Source organism: Myxine glutinosa, chromosome 10 (genome assembly GCF_964187855.1).
Source record: "Myxine glutinosa chromosome 10, kmMyxGlut1.1, whole genome shotgun sequence".
In the NCBI taxonomy this organism is placed as follows: Eukaryota; Metazoa; Chordata; class Myxini; order Myxiniformes; family Myxinidae; genus Myxine; species Myxine glutinosa.
Window position 1 is genome coordinate 28,214,927 of NC_136270.1, and position 22,896 is coordinate 28,237,822.

General features: G+C 44.2%; 1 protein-coding gene across 1 annotated transcript in view; it reads left to right on the plus strand.

Annotated features, from left to right (window-relative positions):
• LOC137434320 (histone deacetylase 5) overlaps window positions 1-21,894 on the plus strand; it is a 280,361-nt gene extending 258,467 nt beyond the window's left edge. The window contains exons 23-25 of the mRNA XM_078785493.1: window positions 122-206; window positions 628-781; window positions 19,006-21,894. Coding sequence (XP_078641619.1) covers window positions 122-206; window positions 628-781; window positions 19,006-19,051 — 285 coding nt within the window. The 3' untranslated portion in view covers window positions 19,052-21,894. The remainder of the gene's footprint in view (window positions 1-121; window positions 207-627; window positions 782-19,005) is intronic.
• The last annotated feature ends 1,002 nt before the right edge of the window (window positions 21,895-22,896 follow it).

The following is a 22,896-nucleotide window of genomic DNA, read 5'->3' on the forward strand; positions in this document are numbered from 1 at the left end:
TCGTTCTCAAACTTGTGATCACGTGGAAAGGAAAGTTTCACAGTTTTCTGAAAGAATCTGAAATGGTCTGAAATGTATGCACGGTGAGGTGAGCAGAGCTTGAACCATTTTTGTTTTGCAGCTGGAGCCAATCTCCCCCACTGAGCTCCAGCGCAGGCCCCATTCCCATGCCGTGGCTTCCCTGGAAAAAGTCATCGCCATGCAAAGTACGTTCAACCACCTGCACCGTTCGCATCAGAAGTGCATTAAGAGCTGGCTAAAAGCATGTGATAAATGTTTTTGTGTGTGTGTATGCTCTCTATGGCCCATTGGTACTAGTTTAGTTTCAGGTTCTTTTTGCATTAAAAAAAATTAGAAACTGCAAACAATAAATTTGTGGAATATTTATGAAAGGTTTCCTTGGAAAACTTGCTTTCCTTAATTCAATTTGCTTCAAGAGCTACTTTTATTGCCCCTTGTTTGACCTTTCAGCTCTGCGATTTCTTCGATTCTGAACTGCATGCTTTGCAGTCTGCTAAGAGCATGTTTGTCACCAAATAAAATCTGCTTCAGCAGAACTATTTTCTACAGTCTGCACTTCATGGTGGGCTTGTAAACTGTTACACTAACACAGCCCTTGTGTGGCAGGTCGCTACTGGCCGTGTGTGCAGCGACAGGCCCACACACTCGGCCTGGCCCTGGTGGAGGCACAGCAGTGTGAGCGAGAGGAAGCTGAGGCTGTCACCGCATTAGCTTCGTTGACGATGACGGGACGGCAAACCAGCACAGAGGAAGGGCATAGGTAAGGTGGCTACCAGGCAAAATAGATGTAAACACAATCCCCTTTTCATTCTAGAAAAATGCACGTTGTAAACGTTTCCAGTGGAAACAGAAGGTTGAAGTTGTGTATTTCTTGAAAGTTTGTGAAAAGTTCCATAAATATGAATAAAGTTTGCTGTTGAAATGCTGAGAATGTTAAGATGTTTATTTTGTCAGAAAGCTGTCTTATTACGAGGAAATGTTTCATTGTATTTTAGTGTTTTGGTTTTTTTGCATTAAAATAGCTGTGCAAACAATGCATTCGTTTAAATGTTATCATTCCACACTTTCCCCACTCTGCATACTTCGTTTTGACTACTAATCCTAAAATAGCAACTCTCCTCCCCCAACCTCTTTCTGGCTAACCCCTAAAACCCCCTTGAAACTCTCCTCCACCAATCTCTTGCCGGCTAACCCTAAAACCCTCTCACAACTATCCTCCCCCAACCTCTTGCCGGCTAACCCTAAAACTCTCTCGCAACTCTCCTCCCCCAACCTCTTGCCGGCTAACCCTAAAACTCTCTCGCAACTCTCCTCCCCCAACCTCTTGCTGGCAAATCCTAAAACTCTCACGCAACTCTCCTCCCCCAACCTCTTGCCGGCTAACCATAAAACACTCACACAACTCTCCTCCCCAAACCTCTTGCAGGCAAACCCTAAAACTCTCTTGCAACTCTCCTCCCTCAACCTCTTGCCGGCTAACCCTAAAACTCTTTCGCAACTCTCCTCCCCCAACCTCTTGCCGGCTAACCCTAAAACTCTCTCGCAACTCTCCTCCCCCAACCTCTTGCAGGTTCACCCTAAAACTCTCTCGCAACTCTCCTCCCTCAACCTCTTGCCGGCTAACCCTAAAACTTTCTCGCAACTCTCCTCCTTCAACCTCTTGCCGGCAAACCCTAAAACTCTCTCGCAACTCTCCTCCCCCAACCTTTTGTCAGCTAACCCTAAAACTCTCTCACAACTCTCCCCCAACCTCTTGCCGGCTAACCCAAAAACTCTCTCAACTCTCCTCCCCCAATTCCTTCTCGGCACTCCATCTCAACAGCAGCTGTCCTTTCACCAAAACCCTTCTAGGGTTTGGGAAAGGATTGTCATTATTAACTCGAACAGTGACTTTTCCTCAATAAAATGCATTGTTTGAAGTGGTGCAGCTAAAGTGGTGAATTTTAGCATTACCGGTATTGCATTGAGCGATTTAAATTTCATTCTCTACTCAGCCTGGCATGTAGCCTGGTGTTGGCTTAGCGGTTAGGGTGCCGGCTTGGGATCCGAGGATCCTGAGCTCGAATCCCAGTCGATCGCTGAATTAACACCAGGGCGGTTGACTCAGCCTGTCATCCTTCCGAGGTTGGCAAATTGAGTACCAGCTTGCTGGGATGAATGATCCGGTGTGTACCCTGATTTAGAATAGGTACACCGTATCCCTGCGCATCGTAAGAGGCGACTAAGGGTTGGCGTCAGGAAGGGCATCCGGCCTTAAAAACATTGCCTCAAACAGGGCCCCACGAGGTCATGGGGCCCGCATGGCCAACCCCCACACTAGCGGGGAAAAATGGCCTTAAAACGATCATTCGATCATACCCAGTCGTACCCAGCTGCTCCTGGACTCTGTGTCCTTTCCTCCTGACAAGGTGGAAAAGTTTCTGTCAACCCTCGACTCTGATTCTGCAACTGGTCCTGACGGCATCAGCCCACGGGTCCTAAAATCATGTTCTTCCGCTCTTTCACTCCCTCTTTCTGTTCTCTTCACCCTCTCTTTTGCTCAAGGTCATCTGCCATCTGCTTGGAAATCAGCCAACATCACCGCTTTGCACAAAAAAGGTGCAAAAACAGATCCTAGCAACTACAGACCAATCAGCCTTCTCCCAATTATCAGCAAAGTCATGGAATCCATCATTGCTTCAGATATGAAATCTTTCCTCTTCTCCAATGGCTTGATCTCTGATCATCAATTTGGTTTCAGACCTGGTCGGTCACTCTACTCTGGACATGCTGCTTCTGCTTTCTCAACAATGGATGGAGGTCCTCAATGCCAAACAAGAAATTAGAGCTGTCTCCCTTGACATTTCACGTGCCTTCGATACAGTCTGGCACTCTGCTCTGCTCACCAAACTCTCCTCCTTTGGTATCCATGGAAATCTCCACGCATGGCTGGCAGACTTCCTCTCTGGTCGTAGTCAACATGTGGCCCTGAATGGGTTTCTCTCATCTCCTCTTCCTGTTCAGGCTGGAGTTCCCCAAGGTAGTGTTCTGGGCCCTGTGCTTTTTCTGGTCTTCATCAATGATCTCTCTGATTCTCTTGAAAATCCTCTCTATCTCTTTGCTGACGACTCTACTCTCTGTCGCTCCATTCCTCATCCCTCAGATCGGCAGTCTGCAGCCTCCTCACTCTCTGCAGACCTGGACAAAATCACAGACTGGGCAAACAAATGGAACATGTCTTTCAATCCTGATAAATCTCACACTCTTACGATGTCTCTCCGAAAAGACCGACTGGACAACCCTCCCATCCACTTTCTGAATAATCCTCTCCAAGAAGTTTTGTCACTCAAGCTTTTGGGTCTCACTATTTGCCATGATCTTTCCTGGGAAAACCACATTTCAAATCTAGCCTCCAAAGCCAGTCGCCGACTGAGCATCCTCCGTCGTGCGAAGTCCTTCCTTGGCACACCTGAGCTCCTCACCACATACAAGGCTTTCATCCGCAGCTCTATGGAATACTGCTCTCCCCTCTGGTCTGGTGCTCCTGCCTCACACCTAGCTCGTCTTCATGCTGTTGAAACCAAAGCGTTCAGCATCATTGGAATCTCCCGCAATGAAGCTAACTCCAAGGGCCTTTCACTCACTCACCGCAGGCAGGTTGGTGGTCTTTCCGTCTTCTACCGACTCCTCTCCGGCCTTGCCCCCCCAGCTCTCTCTGGGCTCTGTCCCCCAAATATTCCTACAGGTCGCACAAGATCTGCCTGCAACCCTCTTATGGTTAAACTGCCAAAATTAAGACTTTCTGCTCACCTTCACTCCTTCATTCCTCTTTTCTCCCGCCTCTGGAACAAACTCCCCCACTCTCTTCAATCCCACTCCACCCTCCAGGTCATTAAAACAGCTGTTCACCACCATCTCTTATCCTCCCCCATCCAAAACCTTGATCTTTTCTACCCCCGCTAATTTCGGTCCCCTTGTGTTTTATACCTCTCCCCCCCCCCCCCCCCCTCCCACCTTCCCACGCCTCCTCCCCCCAAGCCCTCTCCCTCCCACACTTCTCCCTGCTCTCAAATGTTGTGGTTGTGTGCTTCCCCTTCTCTCCCCATCTTGTCTTCCGCTCCCTCTTTTTGTATATTTTGTATGTCTGGTTGATTTGTTTGTGAAATAAATGTTAGCTCTTCCCCGAGACTCGATTCAGTATACAAAAAAAAAAAAAAATTCATTTCATTTTTTTTACTCACCTGGCATGAATTGGCATTGCTCATATCAATCAACATCTGATTAAGCATAAATCACAAGGAGGCTCTAAACCATGAAGATGGTCTGTTTGGCATTCCCACATGAGGGACAACTCATGATGTTGAAATCCCATTTTCAAATATCTAACTCTGATTTATCTATTGTCCACTTGTGTACATGTGATTCAGTTCAAGTGCAATTATCTCCATGTCCTTGCCCTTCGTGTGACATGAGATGGATGTGGTTCATTCAAAATGTTCTCCAAATAAGGCACTCTCAATAATAGGAGTCCAAAAAATGCCAACTTATTCATCTTTCAATACACAAGTATATGTAATTGATAAGGAAATGGGTTCTTACTAATTATATATCCTTATAAATTAAATAATAAAAAGCTTGTCATTTCTTGGACTATTGTATTGCATTCGAAGAACATTTTGAAAGCCCCAAGTTTGTACAAAACCAACCACATGTGTCGCCTGTAGATCTTGTAGAAGTGGCTTGTGGGTGTAGGGAGGGGAGTATGGGGGTTAAAACATTCCTTCATTTTGTGGGAGGTTGGGTAGGAGGGGGAGGGGGTGTTAAAACTATCCTTCATTTGCTTCTGAGTGTCTTACTTGCTTTCTTGCCAAACATTTCAAAGTAGAAAATACAGTCAGGAAGTTGTCTCTCCACTCGATATTATCGCATCATACCCCGGAGCATAGGGGGTAATGGAGTTCCAACTAGAATGCCACTCAGTAGAGCGCATACTCCCGCCGTGGGTCAAGTTGGAGCCCTACTTGCCTGGTTGGCAAGTAATCTTTCAAAAAATTCCTGGATCCGGAATAATATCCTGAGCTTCACCAAAAAATAACCAATTCTTCCTTATCCCAAGGGCAATCATCCCACCAACTTTCATCCAAATCCATTCAGAACTTTTCCAGATATCTTGTTCACAAACACACGAACACACACACACACACACACACACACACACACACCAACACACACACACACACACCAACACACCAACACACCAACACACACACACACACACACACACACACACACACACGGACGGGATCGAATGCATTACTCCCTAGCGGGAGTAATGAAGAATTATAATTGTCTGGGATAGTGAGGACTCCTCTATTTGGATGATTTCAAGCATCCATGTTTTGTTTTGCTGTTCTTTTTTTTTTTGGCAGTTGTGAGGCTCATGGAAGAGCAAGGTCGATGAGATCTGACTCGGACAAATGGCAAGGGAATGAACAACCAAAATAAGAGGAAAGGGAGGTGAAGGTTTGGGAGGCCCGTGGTAAAACTGATACGAGCAAGTAAGATGGTTGAGTTAGGAAAGGTTTTTTTTTTTTTTTTTTTTTTTGTTTGTTTGTTTGTTTTTTTGTATACAAGATCGAGGCTCGTGAAAGAGCGAACATTAATCACACAGAAAGACAAACAGACACATAAAACAAATAACATCGGGAGTGGTAGACAAGATGGGGAGAGAGGGGGAAGGACACAAACACAACATTTGAGAGCAGGGACCGAGAGACATGGAGACATCGAGAGATCTGTGGGAGGGAGAGGGCTTTGGGGGGAGGCATGTGAAGGGGGGGGAGGCATGTGAAGGGGGGGGGGGTGGGAGAGGTATAAACATATGGACACTGCCAGGATTTCCAGGAAATAAGTTGGAATTTCAAACAAGGTGGATCTGGGGTGAATTAGTGGGGGTAGAAAAGATCAAGGTTATGGATGGGGGAAGATAAGAGATGGTGGTGAACAGCTGTTTTAAAGACCTGGAGGGAGGAGAGGGATTGAAGGGAGTGTGGGAGTTTGTTCCACAGGCGGGAGAAAAGAGGAATGAAAGAGTGAAGGTGAGCAGAGAGCCGAGATTTCGGCAGTTTAACCATCAGAGGGTTGCTGGCAGATCTTGTGCGACCTGTAGGAATATTTGGGGGACAGAGCACAGAGAGAGCTGGGGGAGCAAGGCCGGAGAGGAGTCGGTAGAAGACAGAAAGACCACCTACCTGCCTGCGGTGAGTGAGTGAAAGGCCCTCAGAGATAGCTTCATCGCGGGAGATTCCAATGATTTTGAAAGCTTTGGATTCAACAGCGTGAAGCCGAGCCAGGTGTGAGGCAGGAGCACCAGCCCATAGGGGAGAACAGTATTCCATTGAGCTGCGGATGAAAGCCTTGTATGTGGTGAGGAGCTCAGGTGTGCCGAGGAAGGACTTCGCACGACTGAGGATGCCCAGTCGGCGACTGGCTTTGGAGGCCAGCTTGGAAATGTGGTTTTCCCAAGAAAGATCATGGCAGATAGTGAGACCCAAAAGCTTGAGTGACAGAACTTCTTGGAGAGGATTGTTGAGAAAGTAGATGGGAGGGTTGTCCAGTCGATCTTTTCGGAGAGACATAGTAAGAGAGTGAGATTTGGCAGGATTGAAAGACATGTTCCACTTGTTTGACCAGTCTGTGATTTTGTCCAGGTCTTCAGAGAGTGAGGAGGCTGCAGACTGCCGATCTGAGGGAAGAGGAATGGAGCGGCAGAGAGTGGAGTCATCAGCAAAGAGATAGAGAGGATTTTCCAGAGAGTCAGAGAGATCATTGATAAAGACCAGAAAAAGCACAGGGCCCAGCACACTTCCTTGGGGAACTCCAGCCTGAACAGGAAGGGGAGATGAGAGAAATCCATTCAGGGCCACACGTTGACTACGACCAGAGAGGAAGTCCGCAAGCCATGCATGGAGATTTCCATGGATACCATAGGAGGAGAGTTTGGTGAGCAGAGCTGGGTGCCAGACCGTATCAAAGGCCCTTGATATGTCAAGGGAGACAGCTCTGATTTCCTGTTTGGCATTGAGGACCTCCATCCATTGTTGAGACAGCAGAAGCAGCATGTCCAGAGTAGAGTGACCTGGTCTGAAACCAAATTGATGATCAGAGATCAAGCCATTGGAGAAGAGGAAAGATTTCATATCCGAAGCAATGATGGATTCCATGACTTTGCTGATAATTGGGAGCAGGCTGATTGGTCTGTAGTTGCAAGGATCTGTTTTTGCACCTTTTTTGTGTAAAGCGGTAATGTTAGCTGATTTCCAGGATGCTGGCAGATGACCTTGAGCAAAAGATAGGGTGAAAAGAACAGAGAGAGGGTGAGATAGAGTGGCAGAGCAGGATTCTAGGACCCGTGGGCTGATGCCGTCTGGTCCAGTTGCAGAATCAGAGTCGAGGTTTGACAAAAACTCCTCCACCTTGTCAGGAGAGAAGGACACAGAGTCCAGGAGCAGTTGGGTTCGACTGGGAAAGGTGGGAACAGAGAGAGATGGGTTTGGGACTAAGGATTTCGAGGCGAACACAGAGTTGAGGCATTCGGCTTTGTCACGTGCGATGTCAACTGTGTGTCCATTTGAGGTAAGGGAGGGGATGGAGGGGGAACAAACACCAGAAACGGATTTGACCAGACGCCACCAGGATTTGGAGGAAGGAGACAGGTTTGAGAGTTTATTCTTGAGTGAGGAGAGATAGTGCTTCCTGGCACTCCTGAGGGTAGACACACACTTGTTCCGAGCTTGGTGGAAGGAACTGAGATTTCCTTCAGTTGGATTAGCCTTCCAAGAGGCAAAGGCAAGTTGTTTCAGGGCAACTGCCTCACCACAAGATTCAGTGTACCATGGACGGGAGGAAGGGTAAGACAATGAAGGCAAGATGGGATAAATCTGTGCATGAGAGAGATCAGTTTGCTTTGGAAGAATTCCCAGGAAGAATTGATGTCAGAGGCAGTGGAGATGGGAGACCAATCCAGACGATTGATGGCTGCTTGAAGACCGTCCCAGTCGGCCTGAGTGAAATGCCAGACTCGTCGACGCTGAGGAGGCTCTCTGAGAATGGCCAGAGAGATGTCCACTTTGACAAGCACATGATCAGAAGAACCACAAGGTTAATGGAGGACATACATATAATGGGAGATAATTGGGGAATTAAGAGATGGTGGTGCACTGCTTGCTTCAATTGAAGCCCTGAAGGGAGAAGTGAGGCAGGAACAGCCTCTGGATGGCTGTTTCATGAAGGGGAAAAGTGAGGAATAAAAGGGTCGAGGTGTGCAGTCCACTTGGATTTTGGAAAGAGTGAGTTACTGAAAGAACACTTGCACCCTGGGTTAGATAAGGAGGACAGAGCAGAGGTAACCATATCGGTGAATAGATGGTAGAAAACGGAGAAACCACCAACCTGCCTGAAACATACCTTGTGCTTCGGCCTCATCATGGGAGATTCCAATAATTTTGAGAGCTTTAGATTCCACAGATTCAGAGAGGCAGATGTGATGCTGGGATGCCAGCCCATAGCAGAGAGCAGTACTCTATTGAGCTATAGATTAAAACCTTGTAGACTGAGAGTACTGTAGCTCTAGTTTTTGGTTTTTTTCAAGGAAAGACTGATCGACAGACAATGCCCACTTTGCAGCTGGGTTTTGAGGCCAGCTTTGTGATGTGGTTGGCCCAGAAAATGTAATGGCTGATGGTGAGGCCTACAAGTTGAGAGAGAGAGAGAGAGAGAGAGAGAGAGAGAGAGAGAAAAAGAGAGAGAAAGAGAGAAAAAGAGAGAGAAAGAGAGAGAAAGAGAGAGAAAGAGAGAGAAAGAGAAAGAGAGAGAAAGAGAGAGAAAGAGAGAGAAAGAGAGAGAAAAAGAGAAAAAGAAAGAAAGTGAGTGAGTGAGTGACAGTCTGCTCAGCAGATTGATGGGGGTTATCGTCGACAAAAATAGAGGTTTTCCAGAGCATTGTTGAGGTGACAAATAGATATGAGGTGGAAGAGTAGGCCCAAAATATTGCATTGGGGAACTCCAGCCTCTGCTGGGAAAGGGAAGGAGGGTTCCATTTATGACGATTTGACTGTGAGAGGAGGAAGTCAGAAATCCAGGAATGAAGGCAGCTTTCGAGACCTTGGCAAGCTAGGCAGGATGTCACACTGCCGAATGCCCAAGATAGACCAGGGAGATGGTCCTAACCTCTTTGAGAAAACTACAGGCATCACCAAACCTAACCATAGGCTGTTTTTTTCCAGTGCTTTACCAGATCGCTGTTCATTGGGCCCAATGCAGTTTGTCTTTGTGGTCAACACATAATTTAGCATGATGGAACAAAGGACATCAGCCAATGAACTTTAGCTCTTTCACGAGCCTCGATCTTGTATACAAAAAAACAAAACAAAAAAAAAAACGTCTCCAAATGGAAATAGGATTTTAGCATCGAGTAAAGATGGGCATTTTTATATATTGCAGGGTCTATGGGATGGGTTGTTGTGACTATAAAGGGCTCAAACAGGATATTATTTTGAAAGAAGTGGCGTCTGCACCTGTGTGAGAAATGGTAGAATCGTATGTCCAAATGATCAAAAACTGTTTCACAGAAGTCTGTCAGCATGGTGAATATGACACTGGGAGGCCCTGCAATGTTTTGCAAATGGCTTCATTTCAAGACTCATAACGCATTGTCAATCATGTTCTGTGAGTTTGGTTTTGATCATTTTCGACAGGATATGGTGCAGAGGTTTCTTCTGTGCTGTCTATTCTGGGTTCAATTCTCGACACCGATTATAAACTGTCGGATTGGTGCTTCCCACGGAGAACATTAATTTATCACAGACTGCGTCATCCCTCAAATAGACATGAAGCTAGGTGTCCCTTGTCCTGGCATATTACCTGGTTGACAAAAATATACTCCAGTATCTTTCCATGAAGAATAGTTGAGGTATTGCTGTTACATCTTTTTTTTTTCTTTCTTTTTTTCAATAATTGATCTCATCCCTTCTGGAACATCACACGATGTGTGAATCATCAGCGGCACATTCCTGGTTCGGCAGTGGTGTAGCTATTGAGTCGTATGCGTAATCAAATCCCAGTCCATTATGCAAAACGCGACATTTGAAATTATGTATAAATGTTAAATGAGGCCTTGTGCGTGCGTTATTGGTTATTTCCATATGCAGGTTTCAGAAGGTGGAACAGAGCCCTCCCAGGTCTCATGGTATCCATCCAACCTGTGTGTGTGCGTGCGCGTGCCGGTTTCTGTTGGCTGCTATCCCCACAAGTGGGTGGGTTTCGGAAGATAGAATGGAGACCTACCGAGTCTCAAAGTATCCACCTCCATCCATTCAAATCGTCCTTGAACATAATTTCAGCATTTAGATGAAAGATTGGAAATTTCAAAATGGTCAACCATAATTGCTCTCTTTCTGAATATAAATCAGACTCAGAAATGTTGGAAACGAGCAGGAGTACCCGGCGTTGCTGAGGGGTTGGGGGGAGGGGAGGTAGGAAGCAGGAGAGGGAGGGAGGGGTGAGGAATGGAGTGGGGGGAGGGAGGGGAAAGATATACTACATACATCTTTGGGGGGGGGGAATGGGGGGGGGGCTTTGACAGGCCCTCCGTTTTAGGGAAGGGGGAGAAGTGAAGGAGAAAAAATTTACCCATGCAAAGAGTGCTTTAACCTCAGTGTTGCACAGGTAAAAAAGGAAATTGTAATACCCTCTGCCACCATCACCAGGTGGCGCTACACGATACACATTTACATAGATAATTTACGCCCCTCTCCCGGTCCCCCACACCCCCGAATGAGGCCACAGCCACATCACTTATGTTACCCCCCAGACAAAGTTGTATTTGTATTTGTATCCTGAGTAAAGTTTAATAGTGTTTATAGCTGGAGTACCCGGCGTTGCTCAAGCGAAAAAGAGACATTACCATCTATCTATAATTCCAGTAATCTCTGTACGTTTGTACGTCTGTACGTTTGTACGTCTGTTTGTCTGTGACCGCTGTTTCTCGACAACCACGGGTCCGATATACTTTTAACTTGCCAGGTATATTGCTGGGGACCCGAGGATGTGCCTTTTCAAGGTTTCATATTAATCGGACAATTACTTACCGAGCTATGTCCAAAAAACGATTCAACCAATCAGAGAGCAGCGAACGATCGCGTGTGCCGAACGTGGAGGACACACTCTGCCTCGGATGGCACATTTGAGAGCGTATTCATTTATTTCACGTTTGCAAACTATGTTGGCGTTAAACTATGTTTTAAAACTAATAAAACCGAATTTGCGATTCATTCGCTTTCCTGCGCGTTTGTGCACGCGATGGCGATTTCTTTACCAAACTCCGGAAGCCGTTCGCTTTGGACCAAACCATTGCATGTAAATAGAGGGGGGGGATTGTCACCGTACTCGCAAGCCGTTCGCTTTGGACCAAACCATTTCATGTAAATAGAGGGGGGGGATATAATTTTAGATATATACACAAAGAATTAAGTTAAGCACCCCCCCCCCCCGTTTTTTTACAACCTCGCACATTACAAGTTTGTTGTCGTCAAAACAGTGTAATATACCCATGATATTGCTATATTTTCTGGAGAAGTGATATTATGGTCACATAAAAACATAACAATCATGCCGTTTTCAATATTTTATTCTGAATAATTTAAGGTGAAATTTTTTGGGAATTTTAGGCATATTTTCACCTCAATTTAAGTATGGAGCTATAGGTCCATCACGGACAGTGTGGATGACGTTTATGTTTTCTAACGTACAGTCATTGTTCTGAGAAGACCTCTAGCCATCTTTGCGTCAATAACGTGTGTAGGACCCACGTGATCGGATCACTGACTCAACCCTACGTCTCATAGACCCTGTAAGCCGTCGTATGCGTTGCTGTGGCAGGTTGTTCCATTCCCGATGTAATGCACGTTCCAATTCATCCAGATTGGCTATTGGAGGGACCATCTTCGCAATTTGTCGTCCCAACATGTCCCAAACGTGCTCGAGGGGGTTCAACCTGCCACAGCAACGCATACGACGGCTTACAGGGTCTATGAGACGTAGGGTTGAGTCAGTGATCCGATCACGTGGGTCCTACACACGTTATTGACGCAAAGATCGCTAGAGGTCTTCTCAGAACAATGACTGTACGTTAGAAAACATAAACGTCATCCACACTGTCCGTGATGGACCTATAGCTCCATACTTAAATTGAGGTGAAAATATGCCTAAAATTCCCAAAAAATTTCACCTTAAATTATTCAGAATAAAATATTGAAAACGGCATGATTGTTATGTTTTTATGTGACCATAATATCACTTCTCCAGAAAATATAGCAATATCATGGGTATATTACACTGTTTTGACGACAATAAACTTGTAATGTGCGAGGTTGTAACAAAACGGGGGGGGGGGGGTGCTTAACTTAATTCTTTGTGTATAGATATAGTACGGGCAATGCCCTAGTATTTGAAATGAGGGCAAATATAGTGGAAAGGCAATTACATCCAAATCAGAATCCATCACAAATATCAAATCATCGTTTTACCTTTTCATTAATATATGCTGTTGAATGTGCCGTTTATCACTTTTCTGAGTTAAGTATGATGATGTTTGACTTAAGTCTGATGACGTTCAGGATAAATAAGAAGAAGCCTTTTCACCAACTTCGACCGCTTCTGGGATTTTTATTATTTGTGTTAAAATGTCTGGTGATTTTGTATCTATTTATGTGAATGTGTACTTGTATATCACTGTCATTAATCAAAAAGGCTTCGGCACTATAGAGCGATTATTTATTTATTTATTTTTTTCAGATAAAAAAAAAACCGAACTTTTTTGCCTAAAACACTCCCATGCAGTCACTGATGAACCTCTGAAAGTTTGTCGAAGATCCGTTCAACCATCTCTGAGAAAAATGGCGACACACACACACACAGACAGACACAGACCAACGGCCTCAGACTAGCAGAAGTACCCGGCGTTGCCGAGCGGGGGAGGTGGGGGAGGGGGTGAAAGGGGAGGGGGGGAAGTGGAGGGGAGGGGGGGAGGAGAGGGAAGGGGGTGAGGTATGTGGAGAGGAGGGGAGGGGAGGTGGGAGGGAGGAGGAGATGGGGAGGGGAGGGGGGGATGGAAGATGGGAGGAGAGGGGGGAAGAGGGAGGGGGGAGGCAGGAGAGGAAGGGGGTTCATATTTATGCTGGTGGGTGAATGGGGTGAATGTGGCGTTCATCACGTTTCTGAGGTGAGTGTGATGCTGATCAGGAAGAAGAAGAAGCCGTACCACCAACTTTGTACACTTCCGGAATTGTTTGATTTATTTGGCATGGCAAAAGGCCCTTCTATTTCAAGGCATGGCAAAACTGACAGGTGAACGACATGGAGCCGATATCAACCTTTGAGGAGTAGTCAGTGTTCGAATTGTAACTGAATGCAGCCTTCTCCCATGCAATGGCTGGCTGCCGTCTGCCTGATGGTTGCCAGTTGTTGTCGTTTTTGGCGCTGTTCTTCTGTCTCCTGCTGTCTGGCCCTCGCCACACTTTGTTGATTGGCGTTTCGACGTGTCTCTCTCTCATTTTCTGTCTCTTGTTGATTGGCCCTCGCCACACGTTCTTGACTGGCGTTTCGACATGCCTCTCATCTTCTGTCTCTCACTGTCTGGCCCTCGCCAGACGTTGTTGATTGGCGTTTAGACGTGCCTCTGTCTCATCTTCTGTCTCTCACTGTCTGGCCCTTGCCAGACGTTGTTGATTGGCGTTCAGACGTGCATCTGTCTCATTTTCTGTCTCTTGTTGATTGGCCCTCGCCACACGTTCTTGACTGGCGTTTCGACATGCCTCTCTCATCTTCTGTCTCTCGCTGTCTGGCCCTTGCCAGACGTTGTTGATTGGCGTTCAGACGTGCATCTGTCTCATTTTCTGTCTCTCGCTGGCTGAATCTAGAGACACGTTCTTGATTGGCTTGTCGACGGTGAAAAGTATCTTCATCGATTTCATGGAGTCTCCGTTCAGCGATTTTCCTTGCTCTGGAGGTTGAACGCGACAAATTTCTTTTCTTAGGTGGCATTGCCTTTATCGCAGTCAGTCTTCCATGTGTGATCCCATAGACAAATTCCATTTTTTTCACTTTTACGTTTACAACTCGCTCGCTAGCCAGATGAAGATCCTGAACGACTCTGCAATCAAACAAACGACGTCTTGCTAATGCCACGTCGTGGGCGTGGCCAACGTGGCCTCATGCTCCCAGGTGATTGGCTAACTCGCTCGCGAGCCTGACGTAGATCCTGAGCGAGCCATAAAAGGTAACCGATAACATGCAAATTGATGGCGCAGGCAGTGATGTATATATGGGGCTGGGGTCTAGTGCCTTCTTCCTTGCAAACTTGAAAATTATCACGTGATCGCTCTGAGCTGTGGCAGAGGCAGAGGCTGCAATGTTCAGAACCCAATCGGAAATGCGCTAAGTTATGGCTAAAAATATGGATCTAAAGATGAAAGAAAAAAAAACTCGGCCTCGGACAAACCTTGGCCAGACCCCCCTCCCTCCCGCCCCCCCCCCCGACCCCACACACACACAGGAGCCTCGACCCCTGTACATTCGCAGAGAGTGTAAACAGGCAGGGTATCAGGCAACTTGAACTTGGCAGCCTGGCCTGGCTCGTACGTCCAAACTTCATTCTTCAGATGCTGGTGACCAGGCTGCCGCTGATAATCCCCACATAATCCCAATGCAGCCTGCGTGGGAGTATAGCCACTGATCTATAGTATAGCAGGCAGCGTGGAGTCTGGCGGCGAGGATGGAACATCACGTGATCGCTCTGAGCGAATCAGCGAGCTGCTCTGGCACACGCTGAGATCAGTGTATAATGTTCCTCGCTGAAATGCGCTAAGTTAAATATGAATTAAAAATATGGATCTCGTCATCGGAGGTCATTTTTAGGTAGGCCATGTCCTTCCCAGGCCCAATGGCCATGTCTATGCCAAAAATCAAGTACGTGAGCCTCTCCGTTTTGGAGTCTATAGGTAACACACACACACACACACACAAACACACAAACTGTGTTTTATTTGTATAGATAGATATGAGAAATATCTGTGGACGAGAGATGTCGAGTTTGCACCAATTACTGTTCGTACAAGCAAGCCGCAGCAGTGGATATAACACACAAACACACCCAGGTGAAAGGTCCCTTCTCCCTTTTACCAATGGATGCAAAAATCGAGTATAATTTCTCGTTACCCCGGAACCAAACAAATAAACATATATATATCTATATATATATATATATCTGTGGAGTGTCTGTGTTGTCTTGCCTTGTCACTGAACTACTTTCTCAAACTTTTGTGAAATTGTACCAAACTTCTGGTATGCACATATCTCTCCCGCCGGTATGTACTAAGGGTATTTTATTTGAAAAAATTTCCAATTTTTTTTTTTTTTTTTTCGGGAAATTTTTTTTCCCCCAACTTAAGTTTTCAACTTCAATTGTTTATAAAATGTGATATCACGTATATTACAAATGCATTTGTGCAAAATAATTGTTTGAATTATGATTGGTTTAAACCATGACAAAACAGCAACTCAGGTACAGTCATTTATCTATACTAGGGCATGCCCGTACTATATATAAGCTAGGACGTGCCCGTACGTGGGTGCCCGTTCCTTGCCAAAAAAAAAAAAAAAAAAAAATTTGTGTAGGGGTGTGTGTGTGTAAACATCCTAGGGCGTGCCCGTACGTGGGTGCAAAAAAACATGCGTGCAAACAACAACAACAAAAAAAAACTTTGAAACCACGTGGCAGTAACGACCACAGAACCCCCCCCCTCTATTTACATGAATGGTTTGGTCCATTCGCAACGACCACAGAACCCCCCCCTCTATTTACATGAAATGGTTTGGTCCAAAGCGAACGGCTTGCGGTGTTTGGTAAAGAAATCGCCATAGCTCGGTAACTACTTGTCCGATTAATTTCAAACCTTGAAAAGGCACATCCTCGGGTCCCCAGCAATATACCTGGCAAGTTTCAAGTATATCGGACCGGTAGTTGTCGAGAAACAGCGGTCACAGACAAACATACACACATACACACATACACACATACACACATACACACAGAGATTAATGGAATTATAGATAGATATCTATATCTATCTATAATTCCAGTAATCTCTGTACGTTTGTACGTTTGTACGTCTGTACGTCTGTACGTCTGTACGTTTGTCTGTGACCGCTGTTTCTCGACAACTACCGGTCCGATATACTTGAAACTTGCCAGGTATATTGCTGGGGACCCGAGGATGTGCCTTTTCAAGGTTTGAAATTAATCGGACAAGTACTTACCGAGCTATGGCGATTTAGCCGTTCGCCGTTCGCTTTGCCGTTGCGAATGGACCAAACCATTCATGTAAATAGAGGGGGGGGGGGGGGTTCTGTGGTCGTTCGCTTTGGCTTTGCGAATGGACCAAACCATTCATGTAAATAGAGGGGGGGGGGTTCTGTGGTCGTTGCGAATGGACCAAACCATTGTTTTTTTTTTGCAGTTTTTTTTTTTTTTGCAGTTTTTTTTTTTTTGCAAGGAACGGGCACCCACGTACGGGCACGTCCTAGCTTATATATAGTACGGGCATGCCCTAGTATCTACACATCTGGGCAGTCTGTGTTGTCACTTAACGACTCCCTCAAACTTTTGTTTCCGTGGTTGTGAAGTGTTTTTAATAACGTTGTGGTGGTTTTGAATCACGTGGTGGTGAGGTATTTTGAATTATGTGGTGGTGAGGTGTTTTGAATTACGTGGTGGTGAGGTATTTATAATTACGTGGTGGTGAGGTGTTTTAAATTACTTGGTGGTGAGGTGTTTTGAATTACGTGGTGGTGAGGTGTAATCGTCCCAAATTTCCAGTCTGCACCTACCCCTCCCCTAGGTATGTGCTGAGGGGTTCTTTCTTGAAAAAAAAACATTCAACCTAAATCTTCAACCTAAATTGCCTATAAAAATGTAATATCACAAACGCAACAAATAAATTTGTGCAAAATAATTGTTTGTATTATGATTGGTGTAAATCATGACAACACAGCAACTCAGGTACAGTCATTATCCTCAGCTAAAATAAGCCCGTTCCTCAGTAACGACGCTTGGTGAGGCGAGCGGAGTGAGCCGAGCCAAGCTAGTATATATATATATATATATATATATATATATATATATATATATATACTGTATATATATATAATCGTTCTCATAGCCCATACAGCTCCCACTCCCACCACCTCCCCCCTCTTGCCTTGAAATGGTAAACATCATTTAAAACTTACGCTGTGCATTGAGAAGCCTCAGATATGACTGCCATCAATGTCAACAAGCAATTAAAGCAGATATTGTGCCTCCTGGGAAGTCTGCCTGAATATTGATTTTGACGGCATTGGCTTTCTGATTGCAGGCTCCATTAAATAAATCACTATGCCTGCGGAAGCTTACGATTCCTAAACACAAGGTAATCCTGCATAGTTCAAAGTCCACTCACAGACAAGGGTGATTGGGGAGGTTGGGTAGAATATGCCCGTCCACAGGCCTTACACGGGCCCACATCATCAGTTTTTGCCATACGGGGGCTGCAAGACATCAACTTTTTTGGTGAGTTGATCAGAAAGTTCTCCAAATCTTTCTGTGTGCAGAGGCACAACCCTTTGTCACAGATACATTTTGAAGTATTCTTGGCTTCTTTCAGAAGCTATGTCAGCCATTTTATGTTACCATCGTTATCTGGACTGCATGATGTACATTCGGCCACCCCTTTCATTTCTCAGGGTTTCTGTGCATGTACGCCGAATATTCTGGGGTGAATTATGTAATTTTGAAAGTTGAGTGTTGCTCACATTTTTGATGCGATTCTACGAGTATGTAGACTCGAATGTGCTTTTGCTAAATATTGACTTGCAAGCAGAAGCCCATGGTAAAAATACCACAATCTAAAAATGGAAGCTTTTTACCTCCGCCTCCAAAGGTGGATATAGGTTGTTTGTCTGTTTGTCTGTTTGTCTGTCTGTGAATAAGATATCTCAAAATGTTGTGGATGGATTCGTACGAAATTTGGCAGAGAGTAGTGTATGTGATGAGAACGAAATAATTCTATTTTGGTGAAGATCCAGATCTGGATCCGGCTAGTAGAATTTTTTAAAGTGATTCTTCAACATTGGGAGATGGGGCCAAAAACGACATATAGCAGGATATCTCAAAAAATTATGGATGGATTTGGACAAGATTTGGTGGAGAGGTAGCGTGTGTGACAAGAACTTATCGATTCGATTCTGGAGAAGATCTCAATATGGATTCGGATACGAGAATTATTTAATTTGCAAGCGATTCTTCACCATTGAGAGATTGGGTGAAAAATGACATATAACATATTTTAAAACGTTATGGACGAGTTATGACAACTTGGTGGATGAGTTGGTTTGGTGACAAGAACATGCCGATTAGATTTTGGTTCAGGTCCGAATCCAGATCCGGCCTATCATTGGGAGACAAAACAAACTGTTCAGCCTGGCGGAGGTATGTGCTCCACCGAGTGCCGTTCTCATTATTCTTGCACTGGTTGAAAGCTCAATATGGGAAGTTATATATTTCTTAACAGGAATTTTTTTTTTCAGGAGTGATCGAAGCAGCTGGTACATATACATCACCAGGGTTATATATTTTGTCTGATTGAAAAAAAATAAAAAATACAATTTTACTGGAGGTTTGGATAAGCATGAAGCAACTTTTACTTGACGTTTTCTTTCCAAGGATCGTTTCAGGGTGGGACAGACAGACAGACAGACAGAGAGAGACACAGAGACAGAGACAGCATTAGCCTATTATATACTTTCACATTTAGTATAGCCTAAAAAATAATATATATATATATAATGTTCTCCAAGTGAACTTTTATTGTGCTTTGTTGTTTAGCTTTTACTTTTATGTATTTCTGACAGTGTGGAGGAAGAGCCAATGGAAGAAGATCCAACAGAGCCATCATGAGAAGCACGACCATAACAAGGCAATCGTGCTGTTCGGGTCTCGTCCACACTGCCACTGTGGCAGTGTTTACATCTTGAAAGAGGGTCCACTGGTCATTCACAGCAAGGACAACCTGGAGAACCAGGAAACTAGCCATGGGAGCAAGTGGAGATTATATTTGATGTAGAGGTTCGAGTAGTCATGGGAAAGGTGTTTATTGAAGCTGTTCCATCAACCATTGTTCTTTGGTTGAGGGCTGTTCATTTTAGGAGATAAAGCCAATTCATTAGTTGCTTTTTTAATATGGGTTAAAAAAAAAAATTATTTCCCTTTTTTATTGAACTCGTGACCCAAATTGTCACTTTTAGAGGGTCCTTCAGTAACTGTGTATCCATTAATCGTGCTGATTGGTATCTGTTAGGTTATGGTGTTGTACTTCATAGAGCTGTGCCTTGGTGATTGGCTTTAAAGCACCAAGTTAATGATAACATAGCCTTAATTCATGAATGGTGACTACTTTGATAGAAACAGTTTGGAAGAATGTATAAAGACAAAGCTTGCATCCCAAACGGCGAATCAAAGCACTTGCCCATAATATTGTATTTTATTTTAAATGCGGATTGCTTTTGTTTTCCACTTTTATAATTGCAACTTCTCACCTGAGTTTGCAACCGCAGTGACTTAACTTTGCATAAGCTGAGGTCAAAAGGGAAAAACAAGCCAGTTTTATGGGTGAGATGGTCTTTTGACGAACTCTTTTTGGAATGTGAGTAAGACGATGCTTCAGACCTCACGTAATTGTTCCTCTAATTTGCACAGAAGTGCTTTTTTTCACGATGACCAATAAGTATATACGACTTTGAAAACTTCACTTGGAATTTAATTGCCTAGATTTCTGCACTTGCGAAGGACAAGTTTTGGTCCATTGCTCGGAAGGGAATTTTGTGACATTGCTGCCTGAACTGATAGTTATCCAAGAATTTTACAAGTTCCTCAGTTGTTTACATGTGATTGCTTGACAGTGCAAAGGTCGTTGGTCCGACTTGTTAACGTGAAATAATTTCAATGAATATCGGAGTTGCTTCGAATGTCAGAAAGCATTGACCAAGCCAGTGAAGTTGCATTGGGATCAAAGTTTTGGGCGGTTTTTTTGTATATATTGCTAATTAGACTAGGAGGTACTGCTGGACTGTTAGCATAAGTATCAGTATTTCTTCATATTCAGCCATAAGACTGTTAATGTTGCGCCTTGGCGGAAGCTTACGATTCCTAAACAGACTCCCGTCTCCCCATGTTTCGTGTCTGCCTTATAGACAAAGCTCAGTGGCGGCGAGTCCTGGATTGGAAAATGATCGGTTTGGCATCCCTGGAATTTTTTCCCAAATTTTAGAATCCAATTTGAAATTGTCAAGGTTTTTTTTTTGTTTTGACAACGTTTCCTCCAATGAAACCTTTCCTCAAACAGATTGAAGTGAGAACTTGAACATCATTGAACTTGAAAATCAGGTAAAACTCCTTTTTTAACTAGAAATTGTAAAACAAAGGGTGAATGATCAGATATTCGCTCGTGTTTAGACTACGAGGGGTTATACACGCAAGTGTTCGAGACCAAATTGCTCAGCACAGCCGAGAGGCTGATCGCACCTTATGCACGGGGCACACAGAAGCGTGTGTCGTGAACTCGCCACCCCCCACGTCGTGGCTTTGTGGTTAATCGTGGAGAACATTTCTTTTTTGACAGTTTTTGGTGACATTGCTTTTTCAGGAAAATAAAACCACCATTAATTTACCAGCGCATGAGTAATGCACTGCTGTAAACATTCGGTGCCAGATATACCAACAATAACGTGTACTTGTAATCTTGCTTGCCGGTTCCGCTCGACTAATATGATATCTCCGCGGATTGAACGGGTGGGTGCACCCGCCATTCGGTTCCGTACCCGGCCCTGATGATAAAGCCGAGAGATTGGTGCTGCGGATCTCGCGTTGTCCTCCGAGTCATAAATCCATGGTGTCGTTCGTTTTTTCCCCCTTCTTGTGGGGATGCTGTGCCCGACGCCTTCACATGCACATCAAGTTGTGCACAAGGTGGAGGAATTTAACTCAGACTTGCAATATTACGGATGTTTTTATTTTTCAAGAACTGATTTCATTCCTGCTGGACACTACATGAGGTGTGAAATTAAACTCAACTAAAAACCACCAATTGATTTTGTTTCTATTGAAGCATTTAATATGCGTAATACTTTTTGAACTTGTATTTGCAAATAATCATTTTGAGGTATTTTTTTATTTTATTTGTTGGGAGGGAGGGCCTGGGGAAGGAATATTAAAGAAATTTAAAAACATGTATCGCTGTATGCTTTCTTAGACTTTCCTTGTCTTATGCTAACAGTTTGGTATCTGTATGTTTTAACTTATTGATGTTTACAATGTAGTTTCGTGTTTTTTGCCAGGATCACGGATTGTAAATTCTCTTAACTGCATATGACGCCAAGCCATACGACTATGAAAGGGTGAATGTTGTATTATGAGCGTGAATATATTTTTGGTGGTTTCTTATGTTGATATCACCCTTTGGCGATTACTGTGCAGCAGGTCAACACATTCATTTTGAAAGAGCCATTGAAAGACACAGAAGCTGCCTGTTTTAGCTGGAAATCGTGCAACTGAAGGTATAAAGTTTATTGTGTTTTAATAGCAAGAGCTTTTTTTTATATTTGCTTTCTTTCTTTACGAGCTTTCCTGTGGATGGAAAGGTGTCGAGTGAGCAGTGGAATTGTACGGTGGACTCTTGTGGGTCACCAGTTTAGATCTGTGAGCTCAGACAGTGTCATCTTCTGTAAATAAAATGATAAACTTAACTGTGGAATGTGATCTGTTTTGTGATTCCAGAAGGTTCTTCAAACTGCTGTTGAAACTTCCTTGATTGTTGTCATTCTTTGGTGTGTAAGGCTTGCAAAGGAACCTATAATGTACAAGCAAGGCCATTGTGAGATGAATCTATGCTACTAATGAGCATCACTCGTTAACTCAAAGCCAACCCCAACATATTTTGATAATAATCCTTAAACTAGACCGGCACTCAGTCGAGAGCATACCTCTGCCTTGGTGGCCATATCACTCAATGGTGAAGAATCACTTTAAAATTATTTTTATCGTATCCGAATCCATATTCAGATCTTCACCAAAATCGAATCGTCCTCATTAGACACCCAACCGGTCCACCAAGTTTCGTCCAAATCCGTCCACAACTTTGAGATATCCTGCTATGTATCGTTTCTGGCCCTAGCTCCCAATGGTGAAGAATCACTTAATAAGTTCTCGTAGCCAAATCCGGATCTTCACCAAAATTTAATCATTTCGTCCTTGTCACATACGCTACATCTCTGCCAAATTTCGTCCGAATCCGTCCATATCTTTTTGAGATATTTTGTTCACAAACAAAATTAGATGGTATTCATAGAATACTTACCCTGCGCAGTCAACTTGGTGTGAGCCAACTCTTCTGTTTTTTAACGTTTCTTTTTTTGATCCAATATGGCTGCCAGACCACGTGAGCGATGACATCATAAATTTATATTCTCTAAATAATTGTTGCATAGATCATGCTCAATAAATTTGAAACTGATCAGACTAAGCGTTGTCCCTGTCGAATTATGACGTCATAATTATGGCACCAATGACGTCATCGTTAACGCCTATTCCCCATCTGGAGTTCTTTACAATGAGCCATGTTTCAATTTTTTTCCATAGAGCGGTTTTGGAGATATAGAGGTGCATCGTTTTTCGGTTTTTCCAAGATGGCGCCTGTAACACATGACCTATGACGTCATGATTATCATTAAAATATTCTAAAGGAGGCG